Here is a 25,922-nt window from a genome sequence, read left to right as displayed (position 1 = left end):
TTTCCCATTGCAAAGATGTCTGTGCTGTGGCACACTCCACACACAAAGGCAATTTCTATGACCCTTCTGTCTTTAAGCAGGTCAGATTTCCTTTCTTGGTCGTATCTATTTATACTGTGCTGATGTGATTTGCTCTAATGAACAACCAGATGCACACTGATTACCCCCAAATCCTTGTGAGCTGTTAAAGGAGCATTCTAGGTGTGCCCAGCCAGAATATCAGTTAAAAAACTACCAACATAATAGAAAGGGGTGGGAATGTATTCAGGCACCAAATTTAAGCATTAACTGCCCTGCTTCCACCCAGCTGTTAGGGGTTATCATTTGTGCTTTGACTTATGTCAACATTCCCTTGTCTCATCCTTTAGGAAGAGAGAATCAACTTCTCTATCATTAGCCCTTCCCCCTACAGATTACTACACCTGAGCAAGCCATTTTAGTGCTGCTTATATAGACACTGCAGAGAAATGGGAATTTTTTGGGAGCAATTCATCTGTGACCTCTTGTAGACATCTCAGAGAGTAATGAAGCATCTGGTCTTATTCATGGCCACAGGAACTGGAGTGACTCACTTGGAGGTAGGAGGCTGTATTTGTTCCAGTGTATCCCATAGATTCTGTCTATCTCCCTCCCTTAGCTTGAACACTTCAGGTCCTTATTATGGTCATAAGCAATATGCAATGTTCCAGGCTAGCAAAGTGATAAATTAAGATTTACTTGCTCTACCTGCAGCAGTAGGTAATAATAGCCTTCAAGACTTTCTGAGAACTTGGGAAGTATTTCTGGCAAGAAAAATGCAGTCTTAAAAAAGACTGTGAAGGACAACTATAAAAACAATTGAGTTAAAAAACCATTTCATTTTGATAATTTCAACTGTTGTTTGAATTTTTCCAAGGCTTTTAAAATAATTTTATTGTAAACTAACTTGCATTTCAATGCTCTATTTTTTAAGACCTGGAGGAAATAAGATTGAATTTAGAAACTCTTGCAAGAGGAGATTTTAGTTGAATTTGAGAAGATTTAAAATCTTCCTTTCTTGAACAAATTTATTTTTCTCTAGTCAGGAAATTCATCAAAACTGATCCTTTCTAGGAACCCCTTTTGCTTCTGCTGAGTCAGCATTCCCTGGTGAAGAGCTGCTTGATCAAAAATTCTGTCTGAGTTCAAAGGTTTTCCTGCACAGGGATTAATTATTCCTTCTCCACTGGGTAGACCATGGGCTATGCTGGCCTGGTGCTTGCAAGTGTTACCACAGCAGGTGTGACCAGAAGCCTTGCAGTAATGGGAAACGGTTCCATTTGTGTTGGTTTCTGTTAACTTTTAGTGTAGCTTTGGGAAGTGCATAGGCTTTTATTTAAAAAGGATGAGCAGGTCTTAGCTTTCAGAGCAGATAGTAAACAAAGTATTCTCTTGATTTCTTGGTTGAAATTATGCATCTGGGAATTAGGACTGGCAGTATATGTAGCCTTCCGATGCCATTATTATATTGTTTTTTAAAATATAATCACTCTTGAAAAGCAATTCTAAAGAGATTTTTTCACTCTTTTGGTTGAATGCTGTCTCTCCTCTCCCTCTGCACATTCACATGTAACACCAGTGTCCCCTGGACACAGCATACCAGACCAGGCTCTGGCACATCTTTTTGTGGTGGCTTAAGATGTCAGTGCTCAAAAAGGTGGCAGCAGAAGGCCAGGCACCTGTGTCCCTGCTAAGCCAGGATATCTATCATTGCTCAAGCACCCTCCGCATCAGCATATGCTGAGATGCTGGGCTGTGCCTGGCTGTCATTCTGGGCTCCTGCAGCTGCTCTTTCTGGCGAAAGAGCACCAGAGCCCAGAAAGCTGTCATGTGAAACATATAAAGCAGAAACTTCTTGAACTGCTGCAGCCAGATGGTCTCAGGCAGTTGGAGCACTGCCATTGAGTAATCTCAGTGATTCCCGTTAGTGGCACCTTTGGTTTTCAGCAACTAAGCATCACAGGATTTCCTTTAAACTCAACCAGGACCTAAATGTGGCTATCTTCTTTGATCCTGGGGCTTGCACAGTTTCCAGCAGCAAGATTTTAAATAACAAGTCTCATCCTGCATCAAGATTTTCAGATCTGAGTCTGTATTTCAGCGTGTGCTAAAGCACATGCTAGGTTGCTGCTGTCTCTTTGTCATAGTAAACCTGTTAACAAGCATACAGAAGGGGTAGAAGGAGGGGAGGTCAGCTGTTATCAGCAGTCACATCCCTCAGATCCTTTTCCTTGTTTGGGATTAGAATGGTCTGTTATTGTTTTGATCCTCCAGAATCCTCTTGTTTCCAGCTGATCAGGGAGTCCTTTCAGGGATGGGTAATCATGCTGATGCATCCATGGGACTGAAGCAGAACACAGAAGCCAAGTGAGTCTGTGCTGTCCTTCTTGCTTCTTTAAATTCAGATTTAAAAGCAAAATAATCTGAAAACCATTTATAGTCCCTTGCCTTTTTTTGTGTGTTATCATTACTGATGAGGCCAAAGGTAACCAGTTAGCATCCCTCCCACATAAAGCATAAGATGACTAAAGTCTAACTAAACTCTGATCTCTGTTGCTTACTGTGTGAGGCAGCTGAGTGCTGTTGCTCATGAACCACACAAAGATGCAATTAGTGTAACAGCTCTTTATTATGAATGCAGCAGAACAGAATTAGAACTCAATTTACAAGTCCCCCTTTCAAACCCATTCAGCCGTTAAGGCTGCATCATCTTTCAGTCTTCCAAGGCATATAATTGATAAATGATTTGTCCCTGCACACCTCGGCTCCTCATCTTTATTCATGAACCAATTAATCTCTGTAGGACACTGTGATCATTTACATATATGGCCAATGTCACCAACCTCTGTCATTTCATTCAGGAAACAATTTTGCAGCCTATGAAACCACCAGGAGGGGAAAATCTGGACTATGTCTGAATTTCTATGGTTCTGGCATTTCTCCCTCACGTTATTCTCAAATATAAAAATCACATGCTACGTGTGCTAGAAAATTATGGGTTAACCTGGGAGGAAACAGATTTCTTGTCCCTGAGTGAGTGCTGGCAGGCAGTGGCTGAACCTGTATTAGTAGGTTGTTTCCACATGTTCTAAAGCTTGACAAGCCAAGGAGGCATTTTGACAGTCCAGGTCCCGTTAGTACAGTTCACAACCTCTAAAATTAGCAGAACCTATATTTCTAGAATCTGGCTCCAACAGCAAAGTTGGGAAGTTACTAGAGATATTTTGCAAGGTCTGATCACGACATGGGCAGCATTACCCCGTGTGGGTTTTAGAAGCATTATGGGACACTGAGGCCACATTTCCCTTATGTCAAATGTGATTTGACAACACAGCAAGCAGTGGAGGTACGGCAGGACCTGCATCCCTCCTCAGAGATCTCTATTACTTTTCACTGCTGTGGCTGATTGAGCCTTTCACTGTCACGTTACTTAACCACAGGACAGTTTCACTAACATGCAAGCAAACACAGGTCTTGAGGAGAAGGCATGTAGAGGTTGATGCTCCTAAGGTTTATCCACTGCCTCTCAGACATGCAGGGTGTTCTGCTCCAGGGCTGCAAAATCAAGGGAGGGCACACTGCTGAGGGGCTGGCCAGAAGATACGTCCCCACCTTAGTGACAGACCAACACATGCTCTGAGGTGTCTGTTTGCTTAACTGCAGTGAAGAACCAGGACAACTTCATAGGCTGCCAAAGGTGCTTGGCAACAGGACACTGCTTTTCTGCCTACTGGAATCAAAGCAGCACCATGCTTGTCACTCGCCTGCTAGGAGATTTCCCGAGTGGATGTGTGGGGTTTCTCTCCATGCTTTGTGCATTTACAGATTTTCATTGCTGTAATCCTTTAGATCCTTAACAAGTGCAGTAAATGAGTGCCTGTCCTGAAGGAGTTGAGTGTACCTATGCATGACTGGTTATGTAGATTTCTGCTCTTTTCACAAATTTAAGACATAGCATTACCTTTGAACACATGGTCTGTGTGAATTCTGACCTTTCTCAGCTTTGGACAATTTATCATGAATCAGTAATAGTAGTTTGCATCCTCGGAACAAATTAGGTTTCCTGTGAAGCACTGTTGCCTTTGAAATGTTATAAGGGCACAAAAAGTAAATAAGGTTCAATGAAATACAGCGCTTAAAAAAATATAGTCATTTTACTCAGTGAAAACTAAAAGCTGTGTGTTACTTTCAGAGCAGCAAATGAATTGTCAGGAGAATGGCACAGTTTTCCTGATGGCAGAAGAGAACTGACACTGAGTGCTGACTAACAAAAATTATAAACAAAATGAGAACATTTTTTAAGTGATGCTGGTCCTAATTCAGAGTTTTCTCACACTAAGCTGTACAAAGTCCACAGATGTCACCTGAATATTAGGAAGAAAACAGAGCTCCTCTGTTTCGTATCCTACTTAATGAACTGCTTCTTAGGTTTGTGGATAAGTTTTAGCTCCAGTGTTGCTCAACACAGCATGCAATGAGAGCCGGGCATTCAGCAGTGGTGCTAATCTCTGCTGCTTGCCCTATCCACTTGCCTGAAAAGCACTGGACTTATGTGGCTGAGCAGCCTGAAGAAAAATGCTCCCAAATTCTTGTCAAGACTGTTCTTCAGATGGTGGAGGAGGATGCCAGAAGTAGCAGAAGATAGAGAGCTGGAGAGTCATGTTAGCAACTCAACACATGGGTTTTCAAGATCAGAGGCACAAGTATCCATTTCTCCATCGAACTGAAAGCAGCAGTAGCTGAATAGTTGCTGTAGGACCAGTGCTGCTCATGTACTTTTTGCAGCCGTCTGCCAGAGACTGGGTCCTATTTTCCAAACAGAAGCCAGATCAAAGCTGCTGGTCAGTTAAGCAGCAATGAACACCAGGACCTGAAGTTTGTGATTAGGCTTGCAACAGAATTAGGCTGCACTTAGAAGGATGAGTGTCAGGTTGGGCTTTTAGTTCAGTTCCAACTCTGGAGGAAGTAGAAACATATCTTTACCTGTACAAGAGCACACAGCAGCCAGCCATACTGCTTGCTGACCCCTTCCCAAGGCCAGAACAGATGATTTCTAGCTAGGATAGGTGATTTACAAGAAGGTGTAAAATCCTCATCATGCACCTAATTATACTTTACTACACTATGGGGGGATATTTCCTTCTGAGTCCATCTGGTGATCAGACTGTACCCTGAAGCATGTGCATTGATTGCCCTCATGTTTTTTAGTCTAACTGCTGATGCTTTATTTTTATTTCTATGAATGTCTAAGCCTTTTTGAAGCATTGAAAATTATGATTAATTGTGCAGTGAAGATCAATAATGGAAGTGCTTACAAAGCCAGCTTGATTTGGGAATGAATCCCAAAGGCAGCTGCTTTCTCTAAGAGTGATGGAGAAAGTTGGAGAAAAGCAACAGAAAAAAAGTCCAGATCCTGGTGGGTTTTTTTGGTGATGCTTGTCATAGGCTTAACCCCTTCAGCATCTGCTGGGAGCTTTGTTACTGGCTGATGTTACCGCTTCACAAAAGCAAAACCTCAAATCCATCAAATAAACAAGAATACCCAATTTAATAGGGATGCACTGAAAAGTGAGAATATTTACACTCCTGTACCAGAATGCAGCCCCATACCCTTGGGGTCATGACAGATCCGTTTTTCAAGAGAGATTCCAGGGATAGGGATGAAGAAATGGCAAGGCATTTACTATAGTATCCCTGCCAACAGCACTTACTCCCTTTTGCACACTGACAGGTGCTGGCGTTTTGCCTAGGTTAAGTATCCAATTTTTTCTCTATTCTCAGAGGAGCCCATTGTCAGAGCTCATGCATGCCAGTTTCCGAAACTCCATATAGAGTGAGTGCCATCTCGTGGTTAGCTCTCCCTGCTGCACTGGGCCAGGGCTTGTGCCGGGGCTCTCAGCGCTGCTGCAGAGCTGCACGTTGGAGCTCAAAGATAGTGCTCCCAAAAGCAGCCTGGAGACAGGGGACTAGATAAGGGGAGAGCTCTGTGGCAGGTGCCCGGCTCCGGTGCTAGGATACTAAGGAGGAGTAAAAACAGCCTCTTTCACAAATCATTCTTCAAATAAGAGTGTACATCACCTGGCCCCTCTCCAGAGACTGAGCTAGAGTCAGCTTTCAATCTCCAGGGCCCCTGAGGTCCTACAGAGTCTTACGTCTTAAGCTCTGCCAGGGGAAGTTTAGGTTGGATATTAGGAAGAAATTCTTCACAGAGAGGGTAATCAGGCATTGGAATGGGCTGCCCAGAGAAGTGGTGGATTCTCCGTCCTGGAGGTTTTTAAGATGAGACTGGATGTGGCACTTAGTGCCATGGTCTAGTAACCACAGCAGTGTTGGATCAAGGGTTGGACTTGATGATCTCAGAGGTCCTTTCCAACCCAGCTGATTCTATGATTCTATGATCTTGCCTAGTGGAAATGCACGATGTGTGAAAGCCTCCTTTCTCTGCCTCTCTCAGCAGGCTCCTCTAAAAATCCTCCCCCTATGCGAAACCGCAGTTGCTAAGGGCTGGTGTGGAAAATACCTAAAAATCCCTTCTACTCTCTGAGTATAGCAAGTGACTCCATTCATTTGAGATCAACAGAAAAGCCACCCCTCTCACCCTGGCACTGCTGTTGTTTCCCATCTGTCAACTCCTTCATCTTTCATGACTGCCCCTGAGTCTGGAGTGAGACCATCTCCCTGACTAGGGAATGCAGAGCAGCGCTGTCTTCAGGCAAGATTACCTGGTCCTTTCAGATCTATACCATCTATCAAGCCAAAATGGCCTCTTCAATTTGCAAACATACACACATGTATGCAACACACATGAAACACATGGTCATCCCACCCAAGAGAATTGCTGCAGTCACAGGTTCTGCTTACACTTTCCTTTCTCTGGTGTTCCTCTGCAGGGCTCCCTAGTCAATCATAAGAGGAGAACAGCTGCTTTTTCAGTGCCACCCCTCTTCTCTGGCAACAGCAGGTCCTATCTCTGAAAACAGGAGGAGTGGCGTAGGGGCCATAGATAACTCCCCCTCTCTGGGCAATAAGCTGGGGTGATATCTCCATCGTATAATACTTAAGATGTTCTCCTCCTTTATATTGTGACTGGACAGGATGGTCTTAGGATACTGTACCTTTCCTACCCTGTATTAAATACGTGGGCTCATAAGAGGAACAGGGCAGTCAGATCCGATCAGGAACAGGATTTGGCCATCACTGCAGAAACAAAGCAACATATTTGCATTGCAGAATGCTTAAAGAAGTTTATCGGTACATGAGCAAAGGAAGAGGATGATGGAGATGGTGCCAAATGGGGAAAATCATACTGCAGGTCCAGCCAGCACAATATCCCACCTTTGGCAGTGTCTCAGAGTGGCATGTTCAGAAATAGCCTAGGAAATAATTTTTCCCACTCTGTGCAATCTGTGGGTTTGATAACAATACATAATACAGAAGACATATCCTTAGCGAGCCCACAGATTATTTTTAAATCTCTCCCTGTTTCAGCTATATGATACACACTTCCCAATTAGCACATGCACTACTTAAAGCAAAGACTACACATTTGGCTTTAAAGAACATTTTATTTGGAGAGACTTCTCATATCACTGAATATTGGTTTTTTATTAAGGCAATTCTGAAGGGCTGGAGGAGAGGGAGGGGGATAGGGAGAGAGCTGAGACTGTGTCAACGGGATTGCATTAAGGCAAAGTTCCCTCCTTCTGCATTTCACCACAGTAAAATCCACATAGAGGCCAGAACAGTAAATGTCTCATGCCAAGGAAGAGATTCAGTGCAAATATCCCGCTGACTATCTATAGACACGGCTAGGTCCTCATCTGAGACAAGTTGACAGTGCTTTGTTAGCCACAAAGCTAAGCTGATTTAGCCCCATTGAGGATCCCAGCCTGGGTTCAGGGAAGCATTTTAGTATTTGTTTCATATGCAAGCGCAGATTTAAATGCTCTCCTGAATCAGAGCCGCAGCCCTTTGAGTGCAAGTCTGTGAAGTTAACAGAGTTTAATTTTTATTGGCTACATAAATATATCATTCTGCGTTCCTTTGGTTCACTTCTTACAGTATTGCTACCAACTGAGTACATTCCCTTAGTTTCTTTATCATGGTTTTCATTTCTACCATACTTTGCAATCTGTTTCTGTTTTAAGTATGTTATGACATAAAAATGAATTATCCTTTGGAGAATGTTTCTTGCAAAGGTTCCAGAGTTTGGAGGTCCAGGCTTCAGTATGTTTTTTTCCATGAGCAGTAATGTAATCTGTGAGTCATGCCACTGACAGCAGAGGCATAACTTGCAGGGAAAAGTACTGCTCAGTTCACGTAGCAGCAACACGTTGCAGACACCAAATACTTCTCTCTTTACAAAAGAATTTCCGAAGAGGATCCTACTATTCAAAAATATAGTCACTAATATTTGAATTGGCTTGGGGAAACTCCTTGAGTTATCCCAGGTGCAAACGGAAGGTAAGTATGGCAGAAATGCTATGAAAAGCATGACGATATTTTCAGGCAGAAGCAGCATATAACATTTCATAGTCCTAAAAGCTGTCTGTACCTCCCAAGACAAAGATCTCCAGGTGACCTCTGACAGAAAACCCTGGTATCCATTAATAAAATTGAAAGTATTGAAAGCTTATTCAGGAATATGAAATGGTTATATCTAGCAAAGTGGAAAATAAGGCAAAGAAATCAAGCACATATTACTGTTCAAATCAAAATATTTCCTGGATACACGTGAATACACAACTTCTGTATAATCTGGAACGATGTGTAACATTCATGCCTTAAAAGCATGAGCACCCTGCAATTTCTTTGATACAGAGAAGAGCATCCAGTTTGAGGGAATCTAAAGGATGAATAACAGGCACCAGTAAAAGTCTTTTGTGCTTTAAACTTTCTTCATGCCTTTTCCCATAAGGCAAGCAAAGACTGTCATGACCATTTTGGGTTTTACTTCAACCAAGTCTTCTGGAAGGGCATAGACTCTTGCTCCAATTTTTCTTGCCATAGAGATGGCATATCTGCATTTCAGGGGTGAAAAAAAAATAAGGAAAAAACAAAAACATAAATTAGTGCAGTAGCATTAATTTTCCCCTCTGTTAAGTGTTTTACATGATCAATACCAGAGTGGGTTTTACTGATTCACCAAAGTTAAACTTTTCTACAGGAATGTATGAGACAGGCTCATAAAGAACTACATTTCTAGTAAAAGGTAGAGTGATTTCCTGATGGTAAGAGCACTGATTACCCACAGGATGGGAGACTGTAGATCAAATTCTGGTATGAAACATTTAGTCTCCCTTCCCTTGAAAGATTATCCTCATAACCAGCCATTCTGGTCTTGCTCCTCCTCAATCCCTGAGACTCAGTCTTTGTGCATAAACAAGCTTGCAAGGATGGAAGCAGAAGGCTGATGTCAGTGGAGATCAGTGTTGTTGGAAATCAATATTCAGGGACTTCTATTTCAGTCATACCCAGAATGTGCAAGTTGACATTTCCATCTCCCTGCTCAGAGTGCACTGATGCACAGGTACTGTCTGTTCTCCAATGGGTTTGTCTCTTCTATTTTTCATTTAAAAAGCTAGAAAATCCTAGGTTCTTCCTACTTCAAAGCACATACATTTGTGAAATTCTCCCCATAATGCAGAGAAACATTTGGAGGGTGAGGGGGATGGGAGTGAGAAATAAGGAAAAGAGCAGCAGAAGAATGAATAAGAACGGAGAAAAGCACACATAGTATTACAAGGAAAGAAAGAGAACAGATGGTAGGAAATGGAAGGGAAAAACAAGAGTGGGAGAAGTCTTCCAAAAAATGATGGCAGCTCTGATTGCCTTACAGTCATCTTTTTCTCTTTTGTAGTTACCATATAGAAAAAGAGAAGTTAAACTGATGATCAGACCAGGAGGTGATCTGTGTAACTCTGAAAGGAAAGGGAGATGCCCCCAGAATTGACTCTATGCTAGGAAATCATTTGCATTCAGGGGAAAAAAAATCAATATCTGCATCCACAGAATCGGTTTTTCAGGCATGAATCTTGTCCTCCCCCTTCTCTCTTAAATATACCTTTATTCCACCTGTATGTGCCTAAAGAGCTATCATGACCTCTAATCACTGTTTTCCATGGCTCACTATTGTTGGCATTGTTCCCTGATCTCTGAAAGAATTTTAAATTTAATATGAGAAAATAGAAGCCTGTGAAGCCAAGTGACTTTAATTCCTTCAAGGGATTTATAAAGCAGGAACTACATTACACATTTCATTTCCATTGATAGTCTTTTTACTACCTAATTCCTAGCCTTCATGCTTCTAACTCTGGTGGTATCTCTCAGTTGAGGTTGTGCCAGATGGGAATGACAGAAGAGCAGTTTTCAAAGACAGAGTTAGGCAAGCCTGGGCAGGTAACTCATGTTAAGTGTCACTTGGCACAAACATACTTAGCATTATTTAGTTTCTCCTCATCATTCAGGTCCTCTGTTTTCAAGAGGTCATACTTGATCGATCCTGGTTGAATGGCATCAATGAGATCCAGGACTGGCATGCTGGTGCTGATTTTGCTATCCTGTATACATGAAAAATAAAATTAGATGTGAGAAGTGGATGACAAATATTCCACAAAGTCAGAGTCTAGACTCAAGAACAATGGACAGTTCAGTGAAATACCATTTAGATCTTCACAAAGGACTGCTTAGAATGATTTTTTATCTAAGGCAGACTAGGAACTCTTTCAAGGATCGTTTTTTACCCAATGAATGAGACATCATAGAATTGTTTAGGTTGGAAAAGACTTTTAAGATCATCAAGTCCACCCTTAACCTAGCACTTCCAAATCCACCACTAAATCATGTCCCTAAGCATCACATCTGCATGTCTTTTAAATCCTCTAAGGATGGTGACTCAACCACTTCCCTGGGCAACCTGTTCTAAGCCTGGACAACCCTTTCAGGGAAGAAATTTCCCCTGACATCCAATCTAAACCTCCCGTGGCCATTTCCAAACTTGAGACCATTTCTTCTCATCCTGTCACTCATAACCTGGAAGAAGAGACCCCCACCTGACTACAACCTCCTTTCAGGTAGTTGTAGAGATCAATAATGTCTCCCCTCACCCTCCTTTTCCCCAAGCTAAACACTCCCCAGCTCCTCCAGCCCCTCCTCATAAGCCTCTCTTGTGCTCCAGGCCCATCCCCAGCTTTGTTGCCCTTCTCTGGACACACTCCAGCACCTCAATGTCTTTCTTGTAGTGAGGGGCCCAAAACAGAACACAGAATTCTAAGTGTGGCCAAGTACAGAGGGACAATCACTTTCCCTGATCCTGATGGCCACATTTTTCCTGATACAGGCCAGTGTGCCATTGGCCTTCTTGGCAACCTGGGCACGCTGCTGGCTCATGGCTGTTGACCAGCACTCCCAGGTCCTTTTCCACTGGGCGGCTTTCCAGCCACTCTTCCCCCAGCCTGTAGCCCTGTATGGGGTTATTGTGGCCAAACTTCAGGACTCAGCACTTGGTCTTGTTAAACCTCATACAATTGGCCTTGGTCCGTCGATTCAGCCTGTCCAGGTCCCTCCACAGAGCCTTCCTCCCCTTCAGCAGATGCTCACTCCCACCCAACTTGGTGTCCTCTAAAAACTAACTGAGGATGCACTTGATCCCCCTGTCCAGACCTTCAATAAATATGTTAAACAGGATCAGCCCCAATAGTGAGCCTTGGGGAACCCCTCTAGTGAGCAGCCACCAGCTGGATGTAACTCCATTCACCACCACTCTCTGGACCCGGCCATCCAGTCAGGTTTTTACCCAGGGAACATCCATGCCATGAGCAGCCAGTTTCTCCAGGAGAATGCAGTGGAAAACTGTGTCAAAGGCTTTACCAAAGTCCATGTAGACAACATCCACAGCCCTCCCCTCATCCATTAACCAGGTCACCCTGTCACAGCATACAGTGCCATTAAATCAAAAGATGAGGTGCGAGGCTAGTGAATTTGCTTCCTACAGGGAGAGGACATTGGTACACATCTACTGATGGGAGGTGCGAGGGGGGCCAGCTGGGTAATTTCTGAACTCTTTACATGAAGTTTTATGGATCTGTTCTCGCCTGGTGCAAACTGCTGATTTATATCCACTGAGTGTCCCCTAGCTTGGGAAGCATCATAGATTTGTTAGCAGAATTGGGAGCTCTCTAGAATTGGTCCATCTCTGTGTTTGTATGGTACCTTGCAAAATAGGGTAAGGTACCCCTGAACAGTAGTACCAGATTATAAATGTATTGCTATTGTTCATTTTAATACTGTTATTTGTAATTGTTGTTGACTTATAATCAACAGCACAGCATTTCTTGCTTAATTCCAGTCATCATTCCTGGCTTCATACTTTGATGTCCCATGTCAAACTGGAATTCAAGGTGTTTTCTATTATGTTCATATCATATTTTTATTACCTTTTCACATTAAAGCCCCTTGGATAAAATCTGTATATTTGAACATGCTTTTAAAAGGGAATACTCGAACTATGTAGTTAGTTGTATCATAAGGTAGAGTGTGCATGTATATGTACACATACACGTATATACAGGCAATGTATATAACATACACACAAACACACTGAATAAGAGATTCCTAAGCAGAGACTTCTAACAAAAAACTGTACCTTGAAACTGGAGATGGTTGAATCCTTCCCAGCTGCGGTCAGTGTTTCATTGACCCAGCTGACAATGATTTCATCATTGACCTTTTCTCCGCCACCAATGTCTTCAAGGATATTCAGGGTGTACCTTAAAAGGGAAGCCAGGATCTTTTCTCAAAGTTTGCCGTAACCTCAGAACTGTCCTGTATGTGCGCAGATCGACTGGGATCACCCCAAAAGTCCTCTTTGACCTGATATTCCTCTGCCTCCCACACACTCGCCGTGCATATGATTTATAACATAATAATTAATCTAGTAAATCTAATTCATCCCCAATTCCTTAATCACTGTTTTGGAAGTGTTAAAAGTTTTTGATACTCAAAATTCCTAGAAGGTCCCTCTTAATGGATCTCAGTGTGACTCATTTTCATAGTGCTGAAAAAATAATCACTGACTTCAGGAACAAAAGGGAATCATTCTGCTCACCTTCTGCATAAAAATAAGCCTGGAATATTTTTCTTATATGTGAGCATACACCTTGGATTTGATGGTAAATTTGTTGGTAAATTTGATGGTAAATAATCACAACATTTCTAGTTTAAGTACCTGCCTGATAAACCTGTACCTTTCTCTATAGTCTGAATTTAGTCTGTATTCAGTTCCTAACTGGGTCTCTTTACAGCAGTTACAGAGCTCTTAAACACACAAACGTACACACATAGAGATTTCCGTTAAAATGGGGAGAGCTACTGAGTTGTACCCACTTCAGACAGCAGGTTACACAACTTCTGCATCATTTCCTTGTTTCCAATACATTCTCCCCATTCCCTGATATTGAGACCTTTCAACTTCTTTTCCTCTCTTCCATGCAATGAACATTTATTTATGTTATACAGGTAGTGACGATAATAATCTTCTGCATGTGCTGACTGTAATGGCCTTGCCCACAAGACACGCTTTCTGATCGTATCCCTAACTAGGATGCAATCCTAGCTAGGAATTCTGCCTTTGTATTTAAGTGCAAACAGAGGAGTGAGAAAGATGTAGCCTGTTGAGCCTTCTCAGAGATAGCATCAGGAAACTATTACAATGCAAACTGAGTATACCAAAATGCTCTGAAGTTTGTGGCTGACTGACATACCTTCTCATCAACTGCCAGATCAAGGCCAGGGTGAGTGTACGGTTTCCTTCATTGAGATCTTGCCCAGCAATGCCAACAAGGGAAAATTTGGCTTGATTCTTTCCCAGTTCCACTGCATAGTTGCAGTTTTCAAGCTGTTGATGGCACAGTCAATTGGTGTGGTTCAAAAACATAGGAAAAAAAAAAAGAAGACAAGATACTGTTACTTTAAATTCCTTGGATCACTCAGCCTAGATCTTCCTGGGCAAACAGAAACTTTGGGACTCTGTGATAATATGGCTGCTTGACTACTAGCAGGCAGTTCCACCCCAAAAATACCATGGTAAACAGTTAACATTGACAGAAATGTTATTCTTTGTCACCAGGGCCTGAAAAGTAGACTATCCCGGAAAATAAAAATTTTTGGCTCATAGGTACCTCCAGCGTCATGGCATTGCACTGAGACAGAGTTAGTGTCCCAGTTGATATTTTAGGTCAGTAGATTGCTCTGGTCTAACTGGATGAAATTATTCATCCAGATAGTTGCAAAAAAGCTTTGCATTTAGCAGCAGCTGTGTGATTGGTTCTTGATGCATTTGGTCAAGAATGCTTATCATCACTCTCTTCATTTGATGTGGAGGGCAGTGATCCAGACAGCTGCAATTAAGCTGGTGCCACGTGTCTCTTGGTGTAGACACATTATAATTGGTGCTTAAAATAGTAGCAAAAGTGGTCTGCAAATACAGATTTTAAAGAATTATGCAGAAGTTGTCAAGTCTTTTTACTTTACAAATATTTTTCACCTGTCAACAGAGCGAGTTGAATGTATGTTTATTTTTCAGGATGAAAAATTAATCACTAACTAGACAAAAAAATCATTTAATGTGCTGTAGTTGGCACTGGAGAGCAACATGAATATCCACACTGTTGTTTGAAACTATAGACATTCTCTAAGGACAAGGCATCACTACTGGATCTATTCCAGGTTTTTTTACCTTCTTCATGTTGCCACCCAGTTTAGGATATGGTGGTTTGTTCACTCTGTTCCAGTCTACTGGCACTTTGATCTTTTCATAGAGCTGGAAGATAACCAAGGCATCTGACAGGTCACTGAAAGCAACAACAGAAAAAGAAACATTATTGTCTAAAGAACAGAGAAAGGAAACACAACTAAACTTAGTAGAGGTAAACTTAGTTTCCTAAAAAAACAAAAAGCAGCATATATTCTGTATATATATTTTGTAAGCAATTTCTGGCTGTGTTTATCATCTGAAGGAAATGTAATACCTTGTCTTACCTATATAAGTGATTTACACGTGGATTAACGCCCAGGGAATTCATCCAGTTCCTGAACGTCCTCTCTTCCCTTGTCTCACCTAAAACAAGAGATACATCAATCAACAAGCCTGGAAAACAAAACAATCCAGTAAAATAAGTGTCTTGTGAAGAAACACTAACTCTGAATTTACAGTGTGCTGAAATAACAAAAGGAGACACTGGTTGACATGTGAAATAAGAAAGCATGGTACACCATGCAATATTTCTTCATGGCCTATATATTATAGGGTTTTGCCAGATTGGCCTTTAAATGCCTTCAAGAAATCAAGAACGGCCTCTGCCCCAGCATGAACAGTTTCACTGTGAGTCTGAGAAAGAAGGACCTGAAGCTCAGCAAATGATCCGTACAATGATGCTCCTGACCCCAGTCCAGAGCAAGTAGGCAGCAGGTTTATGCAAGATCTGATTTTTAATTTATATCCTCAAATAACAGAATGCCAGATCAACTCTGATTTCAACTAAAAGCATGCTCAGTAGTCCGTACTGGTTCAGACATCCCAAAAACCTTTTTGTCTTTAAGCGTGTGTTATCCACAGAACAGAGCCCCAGATTACAAGAAACTAAAAGCAGGTAAAGGACAGCCTCTGTTTCCAAAGGCTGCCTGTGCTAACAGGGCAGTGAATATATGTCTGAAGGACATAAGATTAGGTTGATGTATCATCAGTTCAAAGATGGGGATACTGTGGCACGGGTGGCCAGAAGCATCTTTTATTTGCGTTTTCCTGACCTTCAATGGAGCTCCAGTCAATGTCCTGGTTCTCTGGCTTATGCAGGGCAGGGTATTTGTTGAACAAGTTGGCGATGAAGGCCAGATTTAGCTTGGGGTTCCCCCGGACGACATCAGTGGCAGTGACGAACTGCCGGCAGCCCAGGCGCTCCGCCTGCTGCAGCATGCACTCCGCTCGCTGGACATCGTCCTTCTCCTGTGCTGGCACAAAGCAGGGCATCAGCCTCACCTCACTGCCTGGCACTGCATCCAAGACCCACCTGGGATCTCCATGTGTGGATCTAGATGTGGAACTGTCAAAGCTATTCCCTTTCCCACTTCTACTAATGGCAAGTTTGTGTTTTCAAATGGGCTTTGTCTATAATTCGACCATCTCACCATATTGCTTTCAAGTTGTATTCCATACAAGATGTGATGGTTTTATGAAATTCCCAAATAAATTTACTTAAATACACTTGTTACATGGTAGTAGTTTATCAGTGTGGCTAAAGTTTTAGAGATAATATCTAACAAAAGTCGAAACACATAATTTAATTTTTTGAAAGCTTTGATTTCTGAAATACAAGATCATTTTGCAATGCTAAAAAGGATTTACTTGTTCCGACATCCCAGTGCAACCCTATGTTGACCAGCAATGCAAGTAACAGACAGAAAATATCGGCATTTACTCTAAACTTATCTCATCTTACCCTTAATCCTGACATGTCAATAGTAATAGCTGGAATGCCTTCTTCATCTCCCTTGGGGGCAACTTGGTTCAGCAAATGGTAATAAGCTCTTGAGTCCTGTGACAAACAGAGAAATTAAAGGGAAGAAAAATTACATCTAAAGCTAAGCCTCTGCATGCCAGTACTTCCCTGAACAATGCTTCATTTTTATTACATCGATCATTGGGCTACATAATTAAATTAATTAAGCTGGAAGCACTTAGCAATTCCTACTTTATGCTGTGTTTGCCAGATCTATTTCTTCCCTAAGCCCATGTGCTGCAGAATGTTCAACACACAATACAAAATCCTGTGTACTGCACTTACAAAAAGGACAGCAACAACAAAGAGATGTTAGAATTTACTTAATCTGAACATAAAATTAGAGATAACAAAATGCATACCTTTATAATGTTGTAGAAGTCAGGCTGCTGAGCATTTAAGAGAAGAAAATGCAGAAGGAGAAAGCAGATGTTTAAAGAGGATTTCTAAGCAATGCTTGAACAGTTATGGAAGAGAAAGCATAGTTTTCAAGGACAAAAGTTAAAACTAACAACAGTATCAGCATTTTTCAGGAAAAAGGGCAGGAACAAGACAAGAATTTAATATGTTGTGTCTTTAATCTTCTGTGAAGTATAACGTTGCTTCCACACGTGGAAAATATTAACTCACTTCAAAAATAGCTCAAAGAACTGAAAATAAAGCTACCTGTTAATGGCTAGGGACTTGACTAACTAACTCAACTAATGTTATTCAAAATATAAAGTAGATTACGTGCATTCAGGGCTACAGCAAAGGTTGGGGCAGAGGAGTGTGTAACCCAGGTGCCATACTGAAGGAAAGACCAAGTGGGGGAATTGGAAGAGCCCCATCCCCTTCCTCTACATCTAGTTACATATTTGAGTAAGGTTCAGGCTTTTCCAAACCAAAGTCAGGTCAAGAGTCACTTAAGGAAATTTAGGAAGGAGGAAAGCAATAGAGGCAAGAAACTGAAAATACAGTGGTAGAGTCCATATGCCCTGTCCAGAGACAGCAGCCATTCCTTTCCCAGGCATTTGGTGTGCTGGGGCTGACAGTGATGACTGACTAAGAGGTTGGGACATGGAGGAATACTAGTGAGTGGAAAGGTAAACCCCACTAAAAACATTCTATGCACCCAGCTCCATGTCTTCAGCAAAGCAGTCTCAGCTGCTTGGATTGTTTCAGTGTTCAATCCCTGTGTGGAAGACAGAAATTTGGGTGGGAGCTGCTGTTTTGCTGTTGTTGGTCAGTGTTTCTCATACCTTGATGTCTGAGCTGAAGTTGTTGACTTTGTTGCATCCTGCATTTTCCAGATGATAGTTTGCCCACCTCAGCAGCAGGTCCTCTGGAGACAACTTCATCAGATCCTCCAAGCTCTCTCCTTCTCTCAGAAGAGCGATTAAGGCTAAGCAGGGATGGGAAAAAAAAACAACAAACAAACCAAGAAAAAAATAATAATGTGAATACTTTCTGAGGAGAATGTATGGCTGTTTTCTCTCTAAAGGTGAGTGGCCAAAGTGTTGCCAAAATTCAAGGTGTGTTAGCATGACAGAGGACATAAACAGAAAAAGGGTCTCATCAATAAAATGAGAAAAAGGCTGTTATTTGTGTATCTAGTAGTGGATCATGTAGAAGTGGAAGACAATTTCAGTGTGGTCTAAGAACTACCTATGAGAAGGGAAATCTTCAACTAAATCAGTTTGCTCAAAGCCCTATATGACCTGACCTTGAATGTTTTGGGGGATGGGACATCTACCACCTAGATGGAGCAACCTAGGCCAGTGTCTGACCACCTTTATCACAAAAAATGTCTTCCTTATAGCTAGTCTAAATCTACCCTCTTTTGTTTAAAACCACTATCCCTTATGTATCACAACAGGTCCTGCTAAAAAGTTTGTCCCCATCTTTCTTATAAGCCCCTTTAGGAACTGCTATAAGGTCTCCCCGGAGCCTTTTCTTCTCCAGGTTGAAAAATCCCGGCTTTCCCAGTGTGCCTTCAGAGAAGTGTTCCAGCACTCTGAGCCTTTCTGTGGCACTTCTCTGGACCTGCTCCAACAGGTCCAAGTCTTTCCTGAGCTAAGAAGTCCAGAGCTGGACTCAGTGATGCTGAACACAGGGGCAAGATTGGAATGAAAATATGAACATAGACTTTCTGCAGCTTAGATTAAAGAAATCTCAGTGACCTTCCCACTGAAACTGGATTCACACAGGTATTCTGGAGTACTTGCACATGACTTCATGGGCTCGCAGGCCAGTTGGGTTATCTCTTCTGTCAATTGGAGAAGATACCTATTTTATAGGAAAATTAATATAGTATTCATGTTCATAAAAGGAGAAACAGATAGGAGGGAAGGACTGACTCTTGCAACTGCAGTATGTTGAGCTGATCTCTGGATCATGAAAGGCTTTAGAACAAGTTTGGAAAAGAAGAACTAATAACCTGGAAACTAGTTGTTAATGTGATAAAAGGGGAGAGCATCACACTACTCTGATCTTCTTCCAATATCTTTTGTCAATCCTTGAAAGAAATATGGATTTGCTACATAAAGGAAACAGTGGAGATATACTATATCTGGAGTTCCATAGATAATTTGATACAGGGTGCAATGGGGTTAAACTGGACCAGAGGGGGATAATAAAAGCATTTGAAACTAGACAGAAGATTTTATGAAGGAAAGAGTGTTAACTGTAGGCTGGAAGAAGGATTCTTGTGGAGTTGATCATGGATTGATTTTTGGATTAATGTTTTCTTTCTTTTTTTTTTTTTGCATCAATCATCTTGGTACAAATACTAGCAATGTGCTAAAAATGTGAAGATGATATTCACTAGGTGGCATAGTCAATACAGAGGATGATCAGGAAATCAGACAGAGCGAACTAGATGACAGTAATAAAAATGGAATGTAATTTAATAATGCCATATTCAAAGACATTCACTAGGGAATTGATATGAATAACTGCTATTAGCTAAAAGCTTATATGAACAGAGGATGAGAACAACTTGAGTGTATTAGATATCTTCTGAGCTACTCTGAGCCACCATTTGATATGACCATAGGAAAAACAAACATGATATTAAGTGCATCCCAGGTAATTCCCATAGAGGTTGGGATGTACTACTGTCTTGATATCATATGCTCAGGAAAGTTCATTGGAAATACAGTGTCCCATGTTCAAGAAAGGGGAATTTTACCCAGAACAGCTGTAGAGAAGGGCTATCAGGGAAAGATAGAACCTGAAAAGAAATAAAAATTATCTTGGCTTGTCTACCCTGACAAACTGAAGTTTTAGATGAGAAGTGAAGGAGAAAATATCAGAAAGTCAAAAATAGCAATTAAGCAAGGCAAGGCTACCTACAAAGGAATGGAAACTGGAAACTCTGGGAACTGGTGGCTCTGGCAATAAAAGGTATAGAAATGTGAAAGGGGTAAGGCAATGAAGGTAACACATGCATGGAAACTAGAGGAAAGAAGTGTCACTGTTGGTTGAGCAGACTATCCAGAGGCATGGGAAACAAGGCACAAGATGAGGTGCCATGTGAACTGCATGTACACACCCACACCCTCACCCTGCAGCTACTTCATGGAGAATTTTGGCATTGGTAGATACATCTGGAGTGCCAGTTTGTGGCTCCCCAATATGACAGAGACATTGACAAACCGAGGCAAATTAGTGGAGGGAGACCAAGCTGGTTGGATTGGAGTATGTGATATATGGGAAGAGGATGAGAAAACTGTGTTTGTTTAGCTTGGAAAGAGGTTTGAGAGGGGAACTAGGACTGTCTTCAACCATTATAGAGGAACCAGGTCTGCATTTGCCCAGTATGCAAAGCAAAAGCATGAGAAGTTGCAGACACAAGGTGCAGGAAGGGAAATTCCAACTAGATATAAGAAAAAAAATTCAGAGCAAGAGTGGCTGGGCTCTGGAATAGGCTGCCCAAAGAATACTGGAGAAGGCCCTGAGCAACCTCATCTACCTGTACTGCTGTAAGCAAGTAGCTCGATGGCTGAATCAGAGGACCTCCAGAGGTTCCTTCCAGCCTAAATTATTCTGTAATTCTATAATTCTGATTTCACAAAGAAAGAGGAGATGTTTGGCAAGAAAGACCAAAGCTTTCTGAATGCAGACTTCCTTATCCCAGATTTAATACCAAAACACCAATACTTGGGTGTAGACCATTATTCCTGATCCAATGAGACTGAAATGGCTCTGAACATATAAGTCTACAGACAGCCTTGGACTTTTGACTGCTGGAACTTGTGAAAAGCAAGGAAAACTAGAGCAGTCAAGAAAACAGGAGACATATACTTGAAGAAAAAATTATTTTTTTAAAAAAGACCTTTATCCTAAAGACTGTTCAGTGATAACAGTAGAGAACTGAAATCAAGAGCCATACGTACCTTCATTCCTGCTGATCTCTATGTCAGCAAAGAGTCCAATTTTGATGACTTGCCATAAAAGACCCAGAACGAGGTAAGGTTTTCCTTCTTTTAAGTCTTCAGCTCCAATGTTAACAACATGGCACCCAATGGCTGAAGCAGAGTTCAGGGCCAAGTTCAGATTTTCCTATGGAAAGAAGAGATGTTTTGAATGATGCAATAACTGGGGAACTGAGGATACAGGAAGGGAGCACAGCCAAAACTAGTGAAATCTGCAGGCAGCCTCACTGTGTATGCATTTTTATACCTAGAACCATGTCTTTCCTGATGCAGCGCTCCAGGTGAAGTCTCACCAGAGAGAGGGACAGAATCACCTCCCTTGACCTGCTAGCCACACCTCTTTTGATGCAGCCCAGGATACATGTCTGACCACAGGGAGCAGGGGAATACAGTATCTCCTGAGGAGTACAAGTAAGTTCTGGGTCCCAACATGAAGACAGAAAGAACCTCTCTTTGGCAAAGAAACCATGTCACCAGGCACTGGAGATCAAAGCGTATGTCTGCAGTCACAGTGATGTCCTGGCTCAATCCTGGTTACCAAAGTCAGGATCTCCCTGTAACTAATGCTCAAGCACATGCTCAAGTATAGACTTAGCTACAGCATGGAGCAGGCTCTCCTCTGCTCAGTCTTGCCCATGTGGAGGAACAAGGGAGCTACAACCCAAGTGACTGGCAGATATTCCAGGCCCAGCTCTCCCTAAGCACTATGCAAAAGCCCTGACGCCTTAGTTACAAGTTACTAGCTGGTAGTGTTTACAAAAAGCACACTGTCATAGGAATCAGTGTTATTCCTGTTAAGTTTTTAACCTCACAGTTCAGCCAAGGTCAGAACTGGTGAAGTCTGGATATTTTCTTTCTGAACTTCAGATTATAGACTCCTGGGAGTCTTCAGTGGAGTCAGAGGGACACAGTGATTCACAGTGAGAGGCAGAAAGCAAGTGACATTTCAGGAACATTATGTTCCTTTGCCATTTCCATTTAAAAAAAAGGAAATAAGAAAATTTGATCCATAGGTCTATATTATTAAAAAAGGTGGCTTGATAAACAGAGGACAAGTAAAGCGGGAAAAGAAGCCTGGAAAATATAATTTATGATACAGATTTGCAATTTTTCATGTGAATTTCAGCACTGCTGGCATGACAGGGAGATCAGATTAGATACCAAATGCAGAGAGAGACACAATGTAAATTCTCATAAGCTAGAAAAATTGGACCATTTCAAATTAATTACCTTTTCTCCACCAGACAGCTGTAAAAGGGTTAAGTTAAAGTGGAAGCTTATATTGATCAAATCATGTCTATCTGTGACATGGATTGATCTGAGCTGCATCATTAAGCTATGCTGCTGACCAAAACGATTAGAACTGAAAAATGTGATATACAGCATAGAAATCCAATTTAATGGCTTTTGAGCTTACTTGAGTCTGGCTAATGTTCTATCAATGCAGAGTAGCTGAGGGCTAAACTGGATTAGGTTCATGTCTATTTCATATATCTATTTATATTCTATACCCAGATACATAGATGTTGTTCATATAAAAATCTCTCTACATACTGCCCAGTGAGAAACACAATAAACTTTAAATAGGTGAAAATTAGCACTATTATTTGTCCAATTTTAAAGTCATACACATGTGCGTGTAATAGAAACAAAGAAGTGCTTCAGTATTCAAAGTGAAATGGCAAGACTTGTAAAAGGCAGGCAAAGGCTATAGTCCCATTTCAGGCATGTTGCACACCATGGTACTTCCAGGATCACAGATAATATTTTGGTGAGGACATCGGACTGCTACACAGCAGTTGTGAGGTCAAGTCCATCACCATGCCTTAGATGTGGGGTTCAGCCTTTTGAGAGCTACTCCAGCTGGAATTGGTCACTGTACTATCTAGTTGCTCTTGCATTCATATGGCATCTGTCAAAAAAGTATCTAAAGCTTTGATCTGGTAAACATTATACATTGTGTTTGGTTAGTCAGATTGCTCATACGTTTGGAGAGAAACAGAAATATAAGTCTTTAAGTTTTTGTGACATGGACCTGAGCATCTCACTTTGCCACAAACAACTTTGCCTGATTGTGTTGGGCAGAACCATGGTATATCCAGCCTTTGCTCTAAGTGATTATGTGAAAGGATCCTAAGGGGAGAAGAAAAGAATCTTGTTGTATTTTAGTACCTGTATTGTGAAGGGTGTGAGTTTCTTTTTGTTGATTGTTCTCTCATCAATGGTATCTGGCACTGAAAAGTTGATCATCTTACTGGAAATATAAGGAAAAAAAACCAGAAATACACTAACAACTACACATGCACAAAATACAGATATAGCTCTTGTCACTACATTGTAGGACAAGTCCAAGAGCTGGAGAGTTACTTAACAAATATAGATAGTCACCCCCTGTTTCTACATATACACATAGAGGCACACACTCAATACTTGAGCAATTCTTTTGGGTCACATACAGACTGTACTATAGGTGCGAGGCCAAGAATGCCACAAGGTGAAGTAATGTGAAAAGTTTATTGTGCAGAAAATGTCTGTGAAAGCACTCACTATTTTGTGCTGCTTTGTGTGAAACCCCAAAAGTCCTTGGGCAAAAATAAAACCGAGTAGCTCCTCAAATTTCACTGACTTCATCTAATTGTAAGCGTCTAGAGGCAAGAAAAAATCCTCATTAAACATGAAAGATGCTTTATATTTTTGAAGATAAAAGAAGCAAAAAACCATAGAATTATTAAGGGCCTGAGTCTGCTAAGATTCATGAGCTTATTGTAAATTCAGCAGCTTCTGTTTAAGCAGAGATGTGAGTTTTTGCAGACTCATGGTTCCCATTTGTGAGAAAGATAGGTATTATTTACCAAAGCACTATGCCATCACCGACCGCCTGGAAGAGGTCATCTGTTTCTGGATTCATTGGGACCACGTGCTTACAGTCAGGGTCTTTTTCAAGGGCTTTGTTAATCCAGTTGACAAAGGCATATTTTTCTTCCTCTGCAGACACAATGTAAAATCCATAAGTTTGCTGTGCAGAACCTCTACCATCATTTTACTTACAAAGGCAGAACTCCTGGGGCAGACATCTCTCCCACCAGTGTAATTGATCAACAAAACCCTAAATGGAACAAGGCTCTGAGGAGACAGGAAAATGAGCTGAAGACAGCAATGGGCTTGAGCTGGTTAATACGCCGTTGATACTCCTTCTCACTCCCCAGGGTTACCTGGTGTCATGAGGGCAAGCGTATTATAGAGACTGGTAGTGAAGTTCATGTGATTCAACTATATGGTGCAGATGCTAAGCTCTGCAAAGAGTATTTTGTACGTGCACCATAATTTGAATCCATTTTTGTACCATTCTGCTAAATAGAAATCCCACATAACTTCAAATAAATTCAAGAAAGTCAATTCTGTATTGTACTTTACACCCTCTTCATGTGGAATATCTAGATTGGATTGGCCAATATTTTGAATGCATTGTTGTATCACTCTGCTAAACAGAAATTCCACATAGCTTCAAATAATCAATTCTGTACTGTACGTTACGCTCTCTTCATGTGGAATATCTAGATTTGCCAGGATTGGACTCTGACAAAGAGCATTCAGAGGGTAATGGGCAAATGTTGCCTGTAGTTCAACAGCATAGCTGTCCTGTACCAGCAACAGCTCACACTGCCCCAGTAGCTCAGAGAAGGAGACGTCTGTGCTCAGGTGGGTGGAAACATCACAGGAAGCATCCTCTGTTCTCCCTGCCCTGGAGAGAGTCAGTCCCCCACTCTTGCCCCTGGAGAAGACAGCCAAGGGTGGGACCTCCTCCCTGTGGAGCTGCTTCAGTGTGAGCTGTACCCAGGCGGCAACAGAAGCAACCGTGGCTGCCCTGAACTTTCAGCTTGGAGAAACAGGCTGGGATAAGAGCCCTGATGGTGTTGTGCCCTCTAGAGAAAAAACGTCAGGAACTATCTGAGTTTACAGAATAATTGACAGATTACTGGTAAAATGTATGAGGAAATGGGTTAGAAACAGCGAGGAACTTGTGTCTTCCCTCACTGGTGAGCAGGACATCAATGGACCAGTCTCAACAGCTGCTGCAGCTGTGCCGGGAGGCTGTTCTCCAGCAGGACTGCAGTGCATTTAAAGTAGTGGAAGATAAATAGTTTGGAGCTTCCTCTGGTAGCCACAGCTGTGACCACCCCAGTAAACTGCCTCAGGCTACTTTTGACAAAGACTCTGCTCTGGTGCTTTGTCACCTTCACAGCTCTTTGGCACACACCAGCCTTGACTGAGCAGCCATCAAAGATCACTGAGACCAGAGCACCTGGGCTTGCACTGAGATAAGGTGCACATGATCTCTGAGGCCTCACTTGTTGCTATCAACACAGGACAGCTGTACCTACCTGAGTAAGAATGTTGTGTGCCAGCACTGGACTGCTCGGATGTCCCACCAATAGCACAGATCCCCTCCTTCTTGTTGATTTGTTTTCTGAATGACTTGGCAACATCATCACTCTTCAGGTTTTGGAAAATCTTTCAAGCATGAGAGACAATTTTAAAATTTTAGAGAATTAAACCAAGCTAAAACAGTGAGCTCTTGGGCCAGGAGACACATTCTCTCTGCTTCATAAATAGGGAAGGACAGCTTGAGTATTTTTCAGTGGGTTTCTCTGTACAGTCTGTGTATCTGCTGTGGTACAACAGGATTATGCACAGCGTTTATGCTTTCAAAGCAGTGAACAACGACTGGCTAAATAATAGAAATGTTGCTTTGGAGGAGAGCAGTTTGGGTTTGAAGAAAGGGCAAGTAAAAACCTGCTTCTCCATCCCAAGGGAAATTCTACTATTTTAGTGTTTGCTTTTGACCCAGTTCAGACCAGAAAAAAGAAAAATGCCTCATAAAGTTTTCAGTTTCAATCTGCTGAAACTTTCTGTAATCATCTAGCCAGAATAT

At 41.8% G+C, this 25,922-nt stretch overlaps 1 protein-coding gene and 1 long non-coding RNA gene across 3 annotated transcripts in view; one reads left to right on the top strand and one right to left on the bottom strand.

The window, feature by feature from the left end:
• The first annotated feature begins 388 nt into the window (after positions 1–388).
• LOC127467146 (uncharacterized) lies at positions 389–17,990 on the top strand. Its single transcript, XR_007902987.1, has 3 exons — positions 389–578; positions 2,310–2,385; positions 17,864–17,990. It is a non-coding gene; the product is annotated as an uncharacterized LOC127467146 (long non-coding RNA).
• LCP1 (lymphocyte cytosolic protein 1) overlaps positions 7,575–25,922 on the bottom strand; it is a 50,596-nt gene continuing 32,248 nt past the window's right edge. For both annotated transcript variants that reach the window (XM_051778703.1, XM_051778702.1), the window contains exons 4-16: positions 25,372–25,501; positions 23,842–23,974; positions 23,162–23,243; positions 20,951–21,116; positions 17,813–17,955; positions 16,512–16,607; positions 15,823–16,018; positions 15,055–15,133; positions 14,753–14,867; positions 13,779–13,912; positions 12,662–12,785; positions 10,453–10,577; positions 7,575–9,038 (exon numbers count right to left, since the gene is read on the bottom strand). In XM_051778703.1, the coding sequence (XP_051634663.1) occupies positions 8,906–9,038; positions 10,453–10,577; positions 12,662–12,785; positions 13,779–13,912; positions 14,753–14,867; positions 15,055–15,133; positions 15,823–16,018; positions 16,512–16,607; positions 17,813–17,955; positions 20,951–21,116; positions 23,162–23,243; positions 23,842–23,974; positions 25,372–25,501 (1,656 nt within the window). In that variant the 3' untranslated portion in view covers positions 7,575–8,905. The remainder of the gene's footprint in view (positions 9,039–10,452; positions 10,578–12,661; positions 12,786–13,778; positions 13,913–14,752; positions 14,868–15,054; positions 15,134–15,822; positions 16,019–16,511; positions 16,608–17,812; positions 17,956–20,950; positions 21,117–23,161; positions 23,244–23,841; positions 23,975–25,371; positions 25,502–25,922) is intronic.

The sequence above is a fragment of the Manacus candei genome, unplaced genomic scaffold (assembly GCF_025592945.1).
Source record: "Manacus candei isolate 608988 ecotype Guabito, Panama unplaced genomic scaffold, ASM2559294v1 h1tg000014l, whole genome shotgun sequence".
Classification (NCBI taxonomy): Eukaryota; Metazoa; Chordata; class Aves; order Passeriformes; family Pipridae; genus Manacus; species Manacus candei.
The sequence above is the reverse complement of the archived record's forward strand: the minus strand, read 5'-3'. Positions and strand labels throughout refer to the sequence as shown.